The sequence below is a fragment of the Ranitomeya variabilis genome, chromosome 4 (genome assembly GCF_051348905.1).
Source record: "Ranitomeya variabilis isolate aRanVar5 chromosome 4, aRanVar5.hap1, whole genome shotgun sequence".
Taxonomy (NCBI): domain Eukaryota; kingdom Metazoa; phylum Chordata; class Amphibia; order Anura; family Dendrobatidae; genus Ranitomeya; species Ranitomeya variabilis.
In genome coordinates, this window is record NC_135235.1 from 59828769 (window position 1) to 59846481 (window position 17713).

Consider the following 17713-nt stretch of genomic DNA (forward strand, 5'->3'; position numbering starts at 1 on the left):
CCCTTGGCATAAACACAAATAGTCTATTAATGACTCCAGTTTCAAAGTTGTGCCAGGTATCAGTCTAGGAACTGTGCCATTCTCTAAAGGATGTCTATCTGCGGTCAGCGACCTTATGCTACTTCATCGTTATTAACTTACAATGTATTAATAGCAGCATTTCATGTACATAGAAAAAGGCTTAGATCTTTGAGTTAAGCTCATGGAAAATGGGCGCAAAAACAATAGAATTTATATTTTTGTTATTTGTGGGGGGATTGTCACTCATCACCTTTCCTGACTTCAATACGCAGAATAAACATTCCACTGGTGATATCCAGAAAACTCCTTTTTGGCTGCTAATACCTGCAGGAAGTATTGGCTTACCGATGGTAGTCACTTTGAATTTCCCAAAATTAATACAGTAAACCTATTTCTAAGTGTGAACTTTACATAAAGTTGTGAATCTGTTTGTATTACAGGAGCCTGGCCAATAATAACCTGCAGTCTCTTCCAAAAGACGTCTTCAAAGGGCTGGACTCGCTAACAAACGTGTAAGAGAGAAATGATCGCAATGCATAAAAAGTGTACACAGTACAATTGCAACAAAACGTGCCTGTATGAAAACAGGAGCACCGAAACACACTCTTTGGTTTTCCAGGATCAAAAAACTGTACAAGCTTTCTGCCTAAAACAGCTCCTCACTTGCCTGCAGGTTGTATCTGGTATTGCAGCTCAGCTTTATTAACCCTTCCACGATCCGGCGATATTTGTTTTTCATTTTTGTCCTCCTTTTTTCCAAATTCATAACTTTTTTTTTCTTCATCAACATGGCCATTTGAGGGCTTTTTTTATGCATGGCAAGTTTTAAATGACACCGTTCACTTCACCATACAATGTACTGAAAATGGGAAACATGATAAGTGGGATGAAATGGAGAAAAAAAAAAGTAGTTGCAGCATTGCTTTTTGGGGTTTTGTTCTTATGGCATTCACTCTACGGTAAAAAGTATTTTACACAATTCTTCAAGTAGATACAAAGTTACCAAACTAGTATATTCCTTTTTTTTTTAGATTTTGGTGGTTTAATGGTTTCTAAAGTTTTCCCCCAAAATAGTTTGTGTCGCCATTATCTGTAATTTAATTAACTTTTTGTCTATGGAACCGTTTAGATGTTTGTTTTTTTGTGTGGCAAGCTGACATTTTTATAACATTTTACATACGTTTTGATTTGCATTTTAATGCATTTTTGGAGGAGGTGACCAAAAACAGCAACTCTTGGGTTTTAATTATTTTTATTTTTAAGGTGGTTTTACTCATGGGTCCATATTTTCATAGACTGAACTTTTACTGACACAGAGATACCAAATATGCTTTTTTTCAATTTTTTTTTAAATAGTTTTTTATTTTTTTTAATTTAATTTTTACTCCCCTTAGGGGACTTGACCTGCAGTACTGCAGTATGTAGAAGAAATGACAATCTATTCTGAAGCCCAGTCCATTGCTCAGATTTTTAGATTTTTGGGAGTACAAAGATGTCGGCAATGTGGGCTTTCAATAGCAATGACAACTCATCTGCATCCCGGGGGCACCAGTGTAGACGAGTCACAAAATCACACCACTTAAATGCCATTGTGGGAAAGTGGCAACAATATTTAAGTGGTAAAGCAGCAGCGATCAGTTAGCTCCAGTTGCTGTTGTCTAACTAGGTGTCAGCTGTATAACACAGCGGGCTCCTCTCCTCACCTGCCATGTATATATGACAGGAAAGTAAGGGGTTTAATTGAATACCACTATGGTGCAATACCTAAACAACCTAAGGACAGGCATTTTTCTAAGGAAGCAGCCTTGTTCTGACCAGACATGCAAATTTGTAGGATTAAAAAAAGGTGTACTGTTCCAGCTTCAAATTTATTAATCCGTAGTTGAAAAAGTTATTTGTGCAGAAACACAAGGGCAAAAAAGCGACGCGTTTCGAATGCTATCCTGTGTACTTTCCCAAAGCTTTATGGGATTTCACATCAGCCCTAAATATTACGCTGGACAAATCCCAGTGAGTACAGGGCTGAACATACAAATAGTTTGATTATTCTTTTTTTCAAATATCATTTTTATCTAACACTTAATAAACAACATTGTTTTTATCCATTTGTATATTCAACACTTGAGAGCGCTGAGTTCGAAACGCGTCGCCTTTTGCGCTTCTATTTCTGCACACCTGAGTGACTTTTTATACTATGGATAAATAAAGTTGAATGTTTTACCCAGGGGCTGGAACAGTACCCCTTTTTTCTTCTAACACAAGGCCTCTTTGTGAGTAGCACAGAACATCAGATAATTACCAATAGTCAACAATGATAGGTTCTAAGGAGCCAATGTTCTGCTTTCTCATACACACAGCTAGAAAACTTTACGATATCTACATTTTTGGGGGGGTCTCCTGCCATATGTAAGCAACAGACATGCAACTTTATGCAGCCCCAAAATATATTAGGATTTATTAACAGACATTATTTGGAATAAGACATTTGAGAAGAGGAAGGACCCCACTGATTCTCATTAAGACAGGGCTGCAATTTCCTATACCTCTGTAAGGGTCTGTCTGGAGTGTCTCGAGTTTTCCAGAACTCAGAATATGATACTATTAATTGATTTGTATGGCACATAAGCGGTCAGGCACCAATGGAATCAATTACTGAGCATTAGCAAGCACTTTGGCTCCTTAATTCTAGGAACTGGTCTTAATGACATAACAGACAATGACTAAAGGAGAGATTCCCGTTGTCCCTAGAAAACTGTGCAGTGTGGATGTACATGTACTGTGGTCAGTAAAATAGAACAAAGCAAAGTCCAGCTCACCATAGTTAACATCCCTGGATACTCGGAGCACGGAACCGCTGTGTCAGGGCGTAGAAGGATCAAGGAAGAAGGAAACATCCAGCTCAACGAGATAGTGAAAAAACGTGTCGTTCCTTTATTCACTTCAATATATGTGGAGGATAAAACATCAGCAACAACAGAAATAAAAACAGTATCAACGCGTTTCTGGTGACAGAGCACCCTTAGTCATGGCTAAGGGTGCTCTGTCACCAGAAACGCGTTGATACTGTTTTTATTTCTGTTGTTGCTGATGTTTTATCCTCCACATATATTGAAGTGAATAAAGGAACGACACGTTTTTTCACTGTGGTCAGTGACAGCGTCAGGAAGTTTCTAGGATGGGGGATTAAAAATATGGCTGATACTAAAGGCACCAATATGAGTTGGCCATTCTCCCTATGTCTGTCTCAGTTGGCCGGTCAACATCTTCCACTATACAAAACGGAAATGTGAAGATGATCCATAACCAAAATGGGCAGTAGACTTTCGTGAAGCTAGCCATGCACACCAGAACTTCTCTATGCAAATGTACAATTGGTTACTTAACATGGCTATGAAATGCGTGTGCTAGCTTGAAACGCGTTAATTCTTTGATAAAGCTCCAGGATTTATGGATAATTGTGGTATGGGATCTTCTGTCAATTTTGGAATTATACCACAGCCTACTATCCATGTCATACGGTGCCTCCATTAATCATTACAAAGTGGACTTCAGGCTGTAGCTGGTCAAATGGCATTAGCCAGACATAAATATATTACATGTTTTGTCTGATTTAGGAAAGCTGTTTTAAAGTAGGAAATTCTAGGTTAGCATCAGAATAATCCATGTACGCTTTAACATCTAGTGTGGTTCGGTTTGGTGTAAGAAGCTATTTCCATGTCAGCCCTTCATGGCTGAGACAGAAGTATGTTTGTCCAGATCAGATTGGTGAAGCTACAGAAGCACCAGAAAGCCGATGAGCTGTATGGGTCCATACAGTCATGTTGGCCAGCCCCTTTCTGACTTAATTGCTTCCGCCTGGCCAATAGTCAACCCAAGCCGACTCTGGCTGCATCAAGCGCATGTACAGAAGCCAAGGCCAGTATACCTTCCTTTACTGCGCATGCACTGGATGCTCATGGAGCTGTCAGAATGCAGCTGGCCAGCATGACTGTTCAGGAGAGAGCAACCGCCTCAATCAGCCACAAGTAACCACACATGAAAAAATATTTGTAGTGACAGGTTTAATTGTTACATGCTGCACTTTAAATGGAGCCTTTAAAGGGGTTTTCTCAGACTTTAATTATTTTTGTGTATGGGGCCAAGGACTAACCGGCAGATAGCTGCTAACTACCTGCCTATTCGGAACAGGGACAATCTCTGCCCCCTCAGTCGGCGATTCCCATGCTTCACTTTACATCTCGTCCCAGAGGAGCTCTGTCTCTTCCGGTCTGCTCTATCTATCGATGGGGCGTCACTGCAGACGTCAAGTTGATTGACAGTCGGCTCCCCACAGTTACTTTAAAGATTCTACAGGTGACCATAGTCAGAGACCAGACTAGTCCAGCTCCAAATCCGGCAAGATCTTCTCAGTGCCATTGCAGATGATTTTCCCTTGCGTGGACCTAGGAAAAGACCCGTCAATCACCTCTAGGAGCACTGCGAAGAGATTTAGGAAGATCTTCAAAGTATATTTTCTTTTAAAATTTGAGAGCGTTTCAGAGAATAATATACCTAGCTGCAATTGTGGGGGGCATGAATCGTCTGACAGGTTCCCTTTAAGACAATAGTGGCTGTTTAGAGGGGCGAATGGTTCTGCCAACTTCCCTTAAAGTGTTCATTGTGTATATGTATGCGTTCTTTTTCCTTTTTTCTTACGATAGACCAGATCTTGTGACTTAGATCAAAAGGCGTCAGATTTACTAAGTTTGTACTTGTTATTTTGGGATAATACAATTCTGGTACCAAATCTTCCCTCTGAACTTCAGAACTCCTGTACAAGTAGATACATACATTGTGCATTAGGTCCCGTCCTCTTTAGTATACTATGGGAAAATCCAATATTCTTCAGACCAGAAGTCCCTAGATGACTTGGAATATCAAGTTACACTTGTTTTATTATCCATGAAGAGTTTTCCTTCAGAATTGTTTAATGGAAACTCCTTATTAATTACATGTCTGGAGATTTCCTGGCAGAGTAAATCACAGGAGGAAATCTGTTATGGGATAAATATTAACATTGAATGGAAATGAATGCTCCGTGCAAGTCCCCAGTGGTGGAGGGAATACCGCTGTACGGACTCAATGACACCGGGAGCAAGAACAAAGAGAGAACCATCAAATGTGAAAGAAATGTTACACGGCACACACGGCTACCTAGGAAATCAAGTAAATCCTTGCATATTCCCATTCGTGTCAATTCTGCCGGTGGATGGCCATGAAAAGCTAATAGATCAGATGGTTTATGGATAGCACCAGTGCTGTAAATTAAAGGGCTCCCTGGACAAAAAGTAAGAAATATTCTAAAATAAAATAATAAGCATTACTTACCCCTTAAATCCACCGCCACCCGAGTCCCAATCACTGGTCTCAGTAGTCGAGTGTCGTATTTGCAGACACCACCATTGAAGCAATGGTCAAGTGAATGATGGATCGTGCCCCATCAGTTTTGAAACTGGCAGGGATCGTCTAAGCCACTAAGTCTAAGTAATACTTATTTCTTTGGTTTATAAGATTCTCTGTTTTTAAAAAATCCTTTTAAATTAGCAATTTGCCACAAGGGACCCATATACTGTTCTTGCACATGGACCAATGGCGAAACCGCTCCCTTAAGTAAAACTCTGACCTGTAAACTGTTCTGGTTATTTATTTTTGTCAGTGTTTTCAGGAAACATGAGATTTTAGTAAGTGGATCTTCTGTTTTCTGTTACCTGTAATCTTTACGCTGTTTCTTTTTTATATTTTAGAGACCTCAGGGGAAACTCCTTTCATTGTGACTGCAAATTGAAATGGCTAGTAGAGTGGCTTGGTAAAACCAATGCAACGGTGGAGCAGATTTATTGTGAAAGTCCTCCCGAATATAAGGGACGCAAAATCAACAATCTGTCTGCTAAAGATTTTGATTGCATAACAACAGGTAAGAAAGGCAGAAAACTAAAGGGAATATTTCACTGAATAATGTCTCTTGCATTATCTATTTCTCTCACTCTGTATCTTTGTGTGTGTATACAGTATATATACTGTATATACAATGGGTACAGAAAGTATTCAGTCCCTTTAAATTTTTCACTCTTTGTTTCATTGCAGCCATTTGGTAAATTCAAAAAAGTTCATTTTTTTCTCATTAATGTTCACTCTGCACCCCATCGTGACTGAAAAAAACAGAAATGTAGAAATTTTTGCAAATTTAATAAAAAAGAAAAACTGAAATATCACATGGTCATAAGTATTCAGACCCTTTGCTCAGACACTCATACTTAAGTCACATGCTGTCCATTTCCTTGTGATCCTCCTTGAGATGGTTCTACTCCTTCACTGGAGTCCAACTGTGTTTAATTATGGAGTCCCGACATGCGCCGTACTAGTACTGCTCTGCAGGAACCGCATTCCCGCAAACCGCAGTGCTAGTACGGCGGCACGATCTCACGGTGAGCGCCGTGGCGATCGCGTGCGGGTGTCAGCTGTATGTAACAGCTGACACCCCGCAGCAATGCCCACGATCAGTGCTAGCGCCGATTGTGGGCATTTAACCCCTCTGATGCCGCTGTCAGTAGTGACAGTGGCATAGAGAACAATCGCGCAGGAAGGGGGCCCCCTGCGCTCTCCCACCGGAACAACGTGATGTGATCGCGTTGTTCCGGTGGTCTCCATGGAGACTCCGGGCCCAAACTGACCTCAGGGTCCTTCCGGGTCCTTCAGTGAGACCAGGCGCCTACACTGCCTGTCAGATTGCTGATCTGACACTGTGTTATGCAAAGTGTCAGATCAGCGATCTGACTTTATATAGTAATGTCTCAACCTGGGACAATGTTATAAAGTAAAAAAAAAAAATCAGAATGTATAAAAATATTTTTTTTTACAAATCCCCAAATAAAGAAAAAAAAATAAATATATTTTTCCAATAAATCCATGTATTTATGTAAATTAAAAAAAAACAATAAAAGTACACAAATTTGGTATCGCCGCGTTAAGTGAACACCGTAAAAAAATAAATAAAAAACGAGGCAAAAAACAATGCTTTATCATCATACTGCAGAACAAAAAGTGCAATAAAACGCGATTAAAAAGACGGATGTAAATAAAAATGGTACAGCTGAAAACGTCATCTTGTCCTGCAAAAAACAAGCTGCCATACAGCTCCATCAGCAGAAAAGTAAAAAAGTTATAGCTCTCAGAATAAAGCGATGCGAAAACAATTATTTTTTATGTAAAATAGTTTTTATTGTGTAAAAGTGCCAAAACATAAAAAAATATAAATGAGGTATCGCTGTAATCGTACTGATCCGATGAATAAAACTGCTTTATCAATTTTACCACACACAGAATGGTGTAAACGCTCCCCCCCAAAAGAAATTCAGGAATTGCTGGTTTTTGTTCATTCTACCTCCCAAAAACCAAAATAAAAAGAGGTCAAAAAACGTCATTTGCCCGAAAATGGTATCAATAAAAACGTCAACTAGTCCTGCAAAAAACAAGACCTCACATGACTCTGTGGGCCAAAATATAGATAAATTATAGCTCTCAAAATGTGGTGATGCAAAAACTATTTTTTGCAATAAAAAGCATCTTTTAGTGTGTAACAGCAGCCAAACATAAAAACCCGTTATAAATAGTAAATCAAACCCCCTTTATCACCCCCTTAGTTAGGGAAAAATAATAAAATTAAAAAAATTTACAGTATTTATTTCCATTTTCCCATTAGGGTTAGGGTTGGGGCTAGAGTTAGGGTTGGGACTAGAGTTGGGGTTAGGGTTTGGATTACGTTTACGGTTGGGGTTAGGGTTGAGATTAGGGTTGGGGGTGTGTCATGGTTAGGGTTATGGTTGGGATTAGGGTTAGGGGTGTGTTGGGGATGGGGTGTGTTGGGGTTAGGGGTGTGGTTAGGGTTGGGATTAGGGTTAGGGGTGTGTTCGGGTTAGGGGAGTGGTTAGGGTTATGGTTGGGATTAGGGGTGTGTTAGGGTTAGGGTTGGAGTTAGAATTGGGGGGTTTCCACTGTTTAGGCAGATCAGGGGCTCTTCAAATGCGACATGGTGTCCGATCTCAATTCCAGTCAATTCTGCGTTGAAAAAGTAAAACGTTGCTACTTCCCTTCCGAGCTCTGCCATGCGCCCAAGCAGTGGTTTACCCCCACATATGGGGTATCAGCATACTCAGGACAAATTGGACAACTTTTGCAGTCCAATTTCTCCTTTTACCCTTGTGAAAATAAAAATTTGGGGCTAGGAAATCATTTTTGTGGAAAAAAAAATATTTTTTATTTTCACGGCTGTGTTATAAACTTTAGTGAAACACTTGGGGGTCCAAAATTCTCACAATACATCTAGATAAGTTGCTTGGGTGGTCTAGTTTCCAAAATGGGGTTACTTATGGGGGGGTTTCCACTGTTTAGGCACATCAGGGGCTCTCCAAACGCTACATGGCGTCTGATCTAAATTCCAGCCAATTCTGCGTTGAAAAAGTCAAACGGTGCTCCTTCCCTTCCGAGCTCTGCCATGCGCCCAAACAGTGGTTTAACCCCACATATGAGGTATCGGCGTGCTCAGGACAAATTGTACAACAACTTTTGAGGTCCAATTTCTCCTGTTACCCTTGGTAAAATAAAACAAATAGGATCTGAAGTAAATTTTTTGTGAAAAAAGGTTAAATGCTAATTTTTTTACAGGAAAGATATATACAGTTATATGAAAAAGTTTGGTCACCCCTATTAATCTTAAGCTTAATGTTTTATAAAAATTGTTTTTTTTGCAACAGCTATTTCAGTTTCATATATCTAATAACTGTTGGACACAGTAATGTTTCTGCCTTGAAATGAGGTTTATTGTACTAACAGAAAATGTGCAATCTGCATTCAAACAAAATTTGACAGGTGCATAAGTATGGGCACCTCACCAGAAAAGTGACATTAATATTTATTAGATCCTCCTTTTGCAAAAATAACAGCTTCTAGTCGCTTCCTGTACCTTTTAATGAGTTCCTGGATCCTGGATGAAGTTATTTTTGACCATTCCTCTTTACAAAACAATTCCAGTTCAGTTAAGTTTGATGGTCGCCGAGCATGGACAGCCCTCTTAAAATGATCCCACAGATGTTCAATGATATTCAGGTCCGGGGACTGGGATGGCCATTCCAGAACAGTGTAATTGTTCCTTTGCATGAATGCCTGAGTAGATTTGGAGCAGTGTTTTGGATCACTGTCTTGCTGAAAGATCCATCCCCTGCGTAACTTCAATTTTGTCACTGATTCATGAACATTATTGTCAAGAATCTGCTGATACTGAGAGGAATCCATGCGTCCCTCAACTTTAACAAGATTCCCGGTGCTGGCATTGGCCACACAGCCCCAAAGCATGATGGAACCTCCACCAAATTTTACTGTGGGTAGCAAGTGTTTTTCTTGGAATGCTGTGTTTTTTGCTGCCATGCATAACGCCTTTTTGTATGACCAAACAACTCAATCTTGGTTTCATTAGTCCACAGGACTTTCTTCCAAAAAGAAATTGGCTTCTCCAAATGTGCTTTTGCATACCTCAGCCGATTCTGTATGTGGCGTGCTTGCAGAAACGGCTTCTTTCGCATCACTCTCCCATACTCCTTGTGCAAAGTGCGTTGTATAGTTGACCGATGCACAGTGACGCCATGTGCAGAAAGTTGATGCATTCACCATTCTTCTTCTCTGCCTTTCTGATGTTTTTCTTGGCCTGCCACTTCTGGCCTTAACAAGAACTGTACCTGTGTTCTTCCATTTCCTTACTATGTTCCTCACAGTGGAAATTGACAGGTTAAATCTCTTAGACTGCTTTTTGTATCCTTCCCCTGAACAAGTATGTTGAATAATCTTTGTTTTCAGATCATTTGACAGCTGTTTTGAGGAGCCCATGATGCCACTCTTCAGAGGAGATTCAAACAGGAGAACAACTTGCAAGTGGCCACTTTAAGTAGCTTTTCTCATGATTGCATAAACCTGGCTATGAAGTTCAAAGCTCAATGAGGTTACAAAACCAAATAAAGTGCTTTAGTAAGTCAGTAAAAAGTAGGTAGGAGTATTTAAAACAAGAAAATGATAAGGGTGCCCATACTTATGCGCCTGTCAAATTTTGTTTGAATGCAGATTGCACATTTTCTGTTAGTACAATAAACCTCATTTCAAGGCAGAAACATTACTGTGTCCAACAGTTATTAGATATATGAAACTGAAATACCGTATATACTCGAGTATAAGCCGAGATTTTCAGCCCCAAAAAATGGGCTGAAAGTGCCCCTCTCGGCTTATACTCGAGTCATGGAAGGCGGGGGGGGTCGGTGGGTGAGGGGGAGCGACGCCTGTCAAATACTCACCTACTCCCGGCGCTCCTGACGCGGTCCCTGCAAGTCCCAAGGTGTTCGGCGCGGCAGCTTCAAGTTCTTCCCCTCTTCAGCGGTCATGTGGTACCGCTCATTAAAGTTATGAATATGGACTCCACGCCCATAGGGGTGGAGCCGCATATTCATTACTGTAATGAGCGGTACCATGTGACCGCTCACCACAGGAAGAAGCTGCCGCGCCGTACACCGTGGGACATGCAGGGACCGCATCAGGAGCGTCGGGAGTAGGTGAGTATATTTACCTTCCCTTGTTCCACCGAAGCTCCGTCTTCCCGTCCTCTTGCTGTGACTGTTCAGGTCAGAGGGCGCGGTGATGTATTAGTGTGCGCGCCGCCCTCTGCCTGAACAGTCAGTGCAAAGTGACGGGACGCTGAGGAGCAGCGGGCAGCGACGAGAGGTGAGTATGTCATTTTTTTTTTAAAAGTGCAGCAGCATTACATGAGGCACAATGCTGTATGGAGCGTCTATGGGGCCATAAAGAACTGCATGGAGCATTATATGGGGCATCTATGGGGCCATAACTGCATGGAGCATTATATGGGGCATCTATGGGGCCATAATTGCATGGAGCATTATATGGGGCATTATATGGGGCCATAACTGCATGGAGCATTATATGGGGCATCTATGGGGCCATAATTGCATGGAGCATTATATGGGGCATTATATGGGGCCATAACTGCATGGAGCATTATATGGGGCATCTTATGGGGCCATAATGAACTGCATGGAGCATTATATGGGGCATCTTATGGGGCCATAATGAACTGCATGGAACATTATATGGGGCTCCTGATTCAATATGGATATTCAAAAACACTTAACCTGCGGATGTCTCAATTAATTTTACTTTTATTGGTATCTATTTTTATTTTTGACATTTACCGGTAGCTGCTGCATTTTCCACCCTAGGCTTATACTCGAGTCAATAAGTTTTCCCAGTTTTTTGTTGCAAAATTAGGGGGGTCGGCTTATACTCGAGTATATACGGTAGCTGTTGCAAAAACCCCAATTTTTAAAAAACATTACGCTTAAGATTAATAGGGGTGCCCAAACTTTTTCATATAACTGTATATTTATATATATTTATTGCTATAGTATTAGTGCCTTTGAAGCCAAACTGTTTATAAAAAGCAAATGGATATAAGATGGTTGTCTAGTATATATATTGTGTTCAAACATAATGATATAACAGGTTACTTATGTTTTTTCATTATCTTGTCACACGCCTTATCACGGTAGCGTGTGTGTGCTACGGGAGCTATATATTATGTCAGACTGATGCCAATGTTGGGCATGGTGCATCATTGTAATCAAAATGGCACCCAAGAATCTCAAGGGGAAACGTTAACTTTCAACATGGATTGGAAAACAAAATCCATCTTTTCTCTGATAGAGAGCCAAGGCCATACACTTGATAAGTTCTATGATCCAGTGTCCTATGACTTCAAAAACATTTCCAAAAAACATCCATTGCACAACATAAGGTCTAAAAATATGAGCTGCAACCTCCCCCCCCAAAATAAAATAGGAGAAATTTGGCCAAACAGGAACATAGATCCAGCGACAGCCTGAAAAACAATAAACAAATAATGATTAGGTTGGCAGATAAAGGAGGAGGCAACGCAATTCAGGATTATTCTGAGTACACGAGGAAGTAAATAAACTACTCCTCAATAATATATGTACCTTACCAGACTATTCAATGAGGACCCCTTCCCGAAAGTTGAAAAATAATTTTTCCAGCTAATTACTACACACGTGGTCAAAATTGTTGGTTCCCCCCCATTTAATGACAGAAAAACCCACAACGGTCACAGAAATAACTTGAATCTGACAAAAGTAATAATAAAAAATCTATGAAAATGAACAAATGAAAGTCAGACATTGCATTTCAACCATGCTTCTACAGAGTTAAAAAACAAACAAACTCATTAATTAGGCCTGGACAGAAATGATGGTACCCCTGAAAATAATGTGACAAAAGGGACATGTTAAATCAAGGTGTGTCCACTAACTAGCATCACAGGTGTCTACAATCTTGGAATCAGTGAGCGGGCCTATATATAGGGCTACATATACTCACTGTGCTGTTTGGTGACATGGTGTGTATCACACTCAACATGGACCAGAGGAAGCGAAGGAAATTAGAAATTAGAGATTAGAAAGAAAATTGTAGACAAACATGTTAAAGGTAAACATTATTAGACCATCTCCAAGCAGCTTGATGTTCCTGTGACTACAGCTGCACATATTATTCAGAAATGTAAGATCCATGGGACTGTAGCCAACCTCCCTGGACGTGGCCGCAGAAGGAAAATTTATGACAAATCAAAGAGACGGATAATATGAATGGTGACAAAAGAGCCCAGATAAACTTTTTGGCAAAGCACATCAGCTCTATGTTCACAGACGGAAAAATGACGCATATCAAGAAAAGAACACCACCCCTACTGTGAAACATGAAGGAGGTTCTGTTATGTTCTGGGGCTGCTTTGCTGCATCTGGCACAGGGTGTCTAGAATCTGTGCAGGGTACAATTAAATCTCAAGACTATCAAGGGATTCTAGAGAGAAATGTGCTGCCCAGTGTCAGAAAGCTTGGTCTCAGTCGCAGGTCATGGGTCTTGCAACAGGATAATGACCCAAAACACACAGCTAAAACACCCAAGAATGGCTAAGGGGAAAAACATTGGACTATTCTGAAGTGGCCTTCTATGAGCCCTGACCTAAATCCTATCGAGCATCTTTGGAAAGAGCTGAAACATGCCATCTGGAAAAGGCAACCTTCAAACACGAGACAACTAGAGCAGATTGCTCTTGAGGAGTGGGCCAAAATACCTGTCGAGAGGTGCAGGAGTCTCATTGACAGTTACAGAAATCGTTTGATTACAGTGATTGCCTCAAAAGGTTGTGCAACAGAATATTACCATCATTTCTTTCCAGACCTATTTCATGAGTTTTATTTTTATAAAAATTCTGTGGAAGCATGGTTGAAAAGCAATGTCTAACTTTCATTTGTTCATTTTCATAGATTTTTTTTATTATCACTTTTGTCAGATTCAAGTTATTTCTGTGACCATTGTGGGTTTTTCTGTCATTAAACGATGAGTACCAACAATTTTGACAACGTGTGTAACACCTTTACCAAAGGAATCCTCTATTTAAATGAAAAAAAACAAACATTTTGTCATACAAAACCCTAACAGACCTTTTTTCTACCACCTCCCAGGGATCTCTTACAGATCCACCTAGTCGTCCGATTATATCAGGTATTAATTCTACAACAAGTAACCTATCCCATTCCATAGATATTATTTTACAGGAACATGTAATACAACTCCCCAGTTATCTCAAAGAGTCAGCTCAGCTAATCAGAGAACTTTGTAATATCAGATGGGAAAGCAACAACAATAATAATAATAATATTTTTATTTCTATAGCACCAACTTATTCCCCAGCACTTTACAACTACAGTTTATTAACTCTAGATGTAACAGCACTGTACACTAACATCATGCCCTCGGTTTGGAATGTGTTGGATATTAGCTAGAAAATGACTCTAAATTTCAAGGGATGATCAATTTTTCTTTTATTAGAAGAACTCAAATTAATTTTAATGGGACCACTTATAACCAGACCAGTGGAACCGTCATGGGGACGACAGTAGTGCCAAGTTTTGCAAACTTATTCATGGGGAATTTTGAGGAGACAGATTCATAATAATGCTAAATACAGAGGGGACATCATACTCTATCAACGATTTATAGATGACCTCTTTATCATATGGGAGAGATATGAGGACAAAGCTCTACACCAGGGGTGCATGGTCTGTAAACCGGGGGTCGCCTGCTTGTCTGACAGGTCAACTATATTTGGGAAGTCACACACACAAGAGTAGTGGCAAGCAAATGAGGCGCAGTAGACATCTCTGGATGCATCATACATCATGAAAATGGGGTCTGCAGAAAGTAGTATGTGAATTAGACAGGTAGCCATGTCTTTGGCTCTCCCCACTGTAGTTTATGGAAGTTCTGAATCTTTAGGAATTAAGCAAAAAACCCATGACCTACTGTAGAGAGCCACGAGCCACATGCATCTGTGACCTATACCTCTTTAACGCCAATTCAAACAGTTTTTTGCGGGGATTTAGAAATGTATTTTACTGAAAATAAAAAAATGTTTCAAATACTCTTTGAATAAGCTTCCTCCTCTTTTTTACTTTACTTTCTTTGTTATCCTGAGGAAGGGATCAGTACGACACAGAAAATCATATATAGTGATTACGTTACGACACCAAAACTTGTTGTTCCAAATATAATAATTAATCTTCTTCTACTACTTCTCAACATCGTATTATCACAGCACATGCTTCCAGCATTTAGTCCACAAGGCTTCTATCGACTCCCACTATCTTTCCATTTCCTACTAAGGGCTACCTGCGCTGGATCGGAGTTAGCAGCACAACCACTACTACCCAGCCAAACTAAGGTGTTGTGTTCTTAACACAACACCCTCAGGTGAACACAACTGAGATAGGGTGAGACCAACACCTCCTAACAGGTCTGCATCTGCGCGATATTGCAGTGGTGCCCCTATGAGCGCATCTCCCCTTGTTTTTCAGACTGGTATGAATTAGTATCTGCCACCTGTGAAAGCGTATTTATAATATCAACTTAAACTGATCTCGTATCTTGTGTATTACAGAATTTGCTTTGTACAAGTCCCTACCCTATCAGTCCCTGTCTGTGGACACCTTCACTTACATGAACGATGAGTATGTGGTCATTGCTCAACCATTTACTGGCAAATGTGTCTTTTTGGAGTGGGATCATGTGGAAATGTCTTTCAGGAACTATGACAACATCACAGGTATTATTGACAACCAGCTCTTGATGAAAAAAATCTAAGTGTTCATCATATGTCTCTAATTAATTCTGTGTTATTTTAGGCACATCAACCGTGGTCTGCAAACCTATAGTCATCGAGAAGCAGCTCTATGTCATAGTGGCCCAATTGTTTGGTGGCTCTCATATTTACAAGAGAGATATTTTTGCAAACAAATTCATAAAAATTCAAGACATTGAAGTGATTAAGATCCGAAAACCCAATGACATTGAGACTTTCCGGATAGATGACAACTGGTATTTTGTGGTTGCTGATAGCTCGAAAGCTGGTTGCACAACCATCTACAAGTGGAACGGAAATGGATTTTATTCCCACCAGTCTGTACATATGTGGTATCGAGATACGGATGTGGAATACCTAGAGATTGCCAACAAGCCACATCTCATTCTATCTAGCAGCTCGCAACGCCCGATTATTTACCAGTGGAACAAGAAATACAACAACTTCTCAAAGCATGCGGAGATACCAGACACGGAGGACGTGTATGCCGTGAAACACTTTTCAGCCAAGGATGATGTCTACCTCTGCCTTACCCGATTCATTGGAGATTCCAGGGTTATCAAATGGGAAGGAGGCTCAGTAATTTCTGATATCCAAAGGATGCCTTCTCGTGGGTCAATGGTCTTCCAGCCTTTAGAGATCAACAACCACAAATATGCTATCCTGGGAAGTGATTATTCCTTCACCCAGGTTTTTCATTGGGATGTGGAGAAAGGAAAATTTGTGAAATTTCAAGAGTTAAACATCCAAGCCCCCAGGTCTTTCACACATGTGTCTATAGACAAACACGACTTCATGTTTGCTTCAAGTTTTAAGGGGGCCACACAAATATATGAACATGTTATAATTGACCTGAGTGCATGACCATTGAAAATCGAATGCATTAAAGACTTTTTAACCTGGACAGTATGAACTAAATGCATGATAACCCTATCTCTTGACATAATTCTGGATGACTGGCTTCAGAAGCTAGGAAGGCCAGAACAGAAGCATTGCTTGTTTCTCCCTCATTAATTTGTCATGTATAGTGGTTTTGAAAGTTGTACTTTTTCTATAAAAAAAAATACCTACAAAATCTTGATAGTTGACTGGCCTTTCCATTAACAGTTTGTACATATTTGTGCATATGGCATATGTCCATCTGAAAAGAGATATATATATATAAAAAAGTTACTTTTCCGTTTATTTATTCACCTGTTGGAGAGAAAACTGCCAAATAAAATGTTTACATTTTGTGTCTTCCATGTTACATATTCATTTGCCTGAATTATAGGAAAGCTTGGAAAGAGATGTATTGGAACTCATACCCACTCCCCACATTACTTCCACTGTTCCTCTCTTATTCTCTTTGCATTTTTTCACCAGAGAAGATATACGTAAAACAGGGGTGGGTAATAAATTTTCCCAGGGGGCCACGAGAGATACTATGACTGTTGTGGAGGGCCGAACTAATAGTCTGAAATTAATTCTGCTCAATATTAATATACTAATTATAATTATTTTATATTAATTGTTTCAATTAATATTGAGCAAAATTAAGTATGCTGACACCTCCTATATACAGCAGGAATCCACACACAGCCCCCATATAGTTCAATATACAGTCCCCTATATTCAGTATTAGCCCCCACAGTACCCTTATATACAAGTCCCCCACATTCACTCCTACATATATTGTGATCCCCTTATATGCAGTGTGAGCAAGGAACCAACAGAATCAATATACACAAAAACATAGGAGAATAGGTATAGGGCAATAGTATGTGGATGTATCAGACTGAAGGTAATACTGATATAAACCACATAAAATATATATTTAGCTAGCTGGGCAATTGAGGTATAGTCATAGAAAGTACAGGTAAGTATATAGCAATGTATATTGGGTCAAGTCTATAATTATATACAGTATGTATATACAGTATATCATCACACAGCCAGCAATATTTTACCAGTAATATTGGTTTAACACATACCAGGATAGCAGCAGGACGCCTGAAGTGATGCGCCCATCCCGACGCGCGTTTCGGCGATTCATTCGTTAAAGAATAGCATCATCATGGGTGGGGGAGGTTTAAAAATGCAGCATAAGCCAATGGGTGACAGACTTCGCATTGATTGACGCATGCCCAGTGAGACGGAGTAGGAAGTTAGCTGCCACCCGCTGAACATGACCTCCGACGCTGCACACGTGGTTGCAGCACTGGAGGGCATGACAGATACAGGAGAAACTGCTGGATGGCACATATCACACACATGCCGGGTGAGTCACTCAGGAAAAACAGGATAGATCAAAAAAGTAAGGATGTGATGAACAAATATATGAAGATAAAAAGATATACTGTATAGGTAAGATATAGAATTTATCCCATCAACATCTTACAAATA

The 17713-nt window shown here is 40.1% G+C and overlaps 1 protein-coding gene across 2 annotated transcripts in view; it reads left to right on the forward strand.

Moving 5' to 3' along the window:
- LGI1 (leucine rich glioma inactivated 1) overlaps positions 1-16570 on the forward strand; it is a 42074-nt gene extending 25504 nt beyond the window's left edge. For both annotated transcript variants that reach the window (XM_077258605.1, XM_077258606.1), the window contains 4 exons: positions 462-533; positions 5805-5974; positions 15128-15292; positions 15372-16570. In XM_077258605.1, the coding sequence (XP_077114720.1) occupies positions 462-533; positions 5805-5974; positions 15128-15292; positions 15372-16192 (1228 nt within the window). In that variant the 3' untranslated portion in view covers positions 16193-16570. The remainder of the gene's footprint in view (positions 1-461; positions 534-5804; positions 5975-15127; positions 15293-15371) is intronic.
- The last annotated feature ends 1143 nt before the right edge of the window (positions 16571-17713 follow it).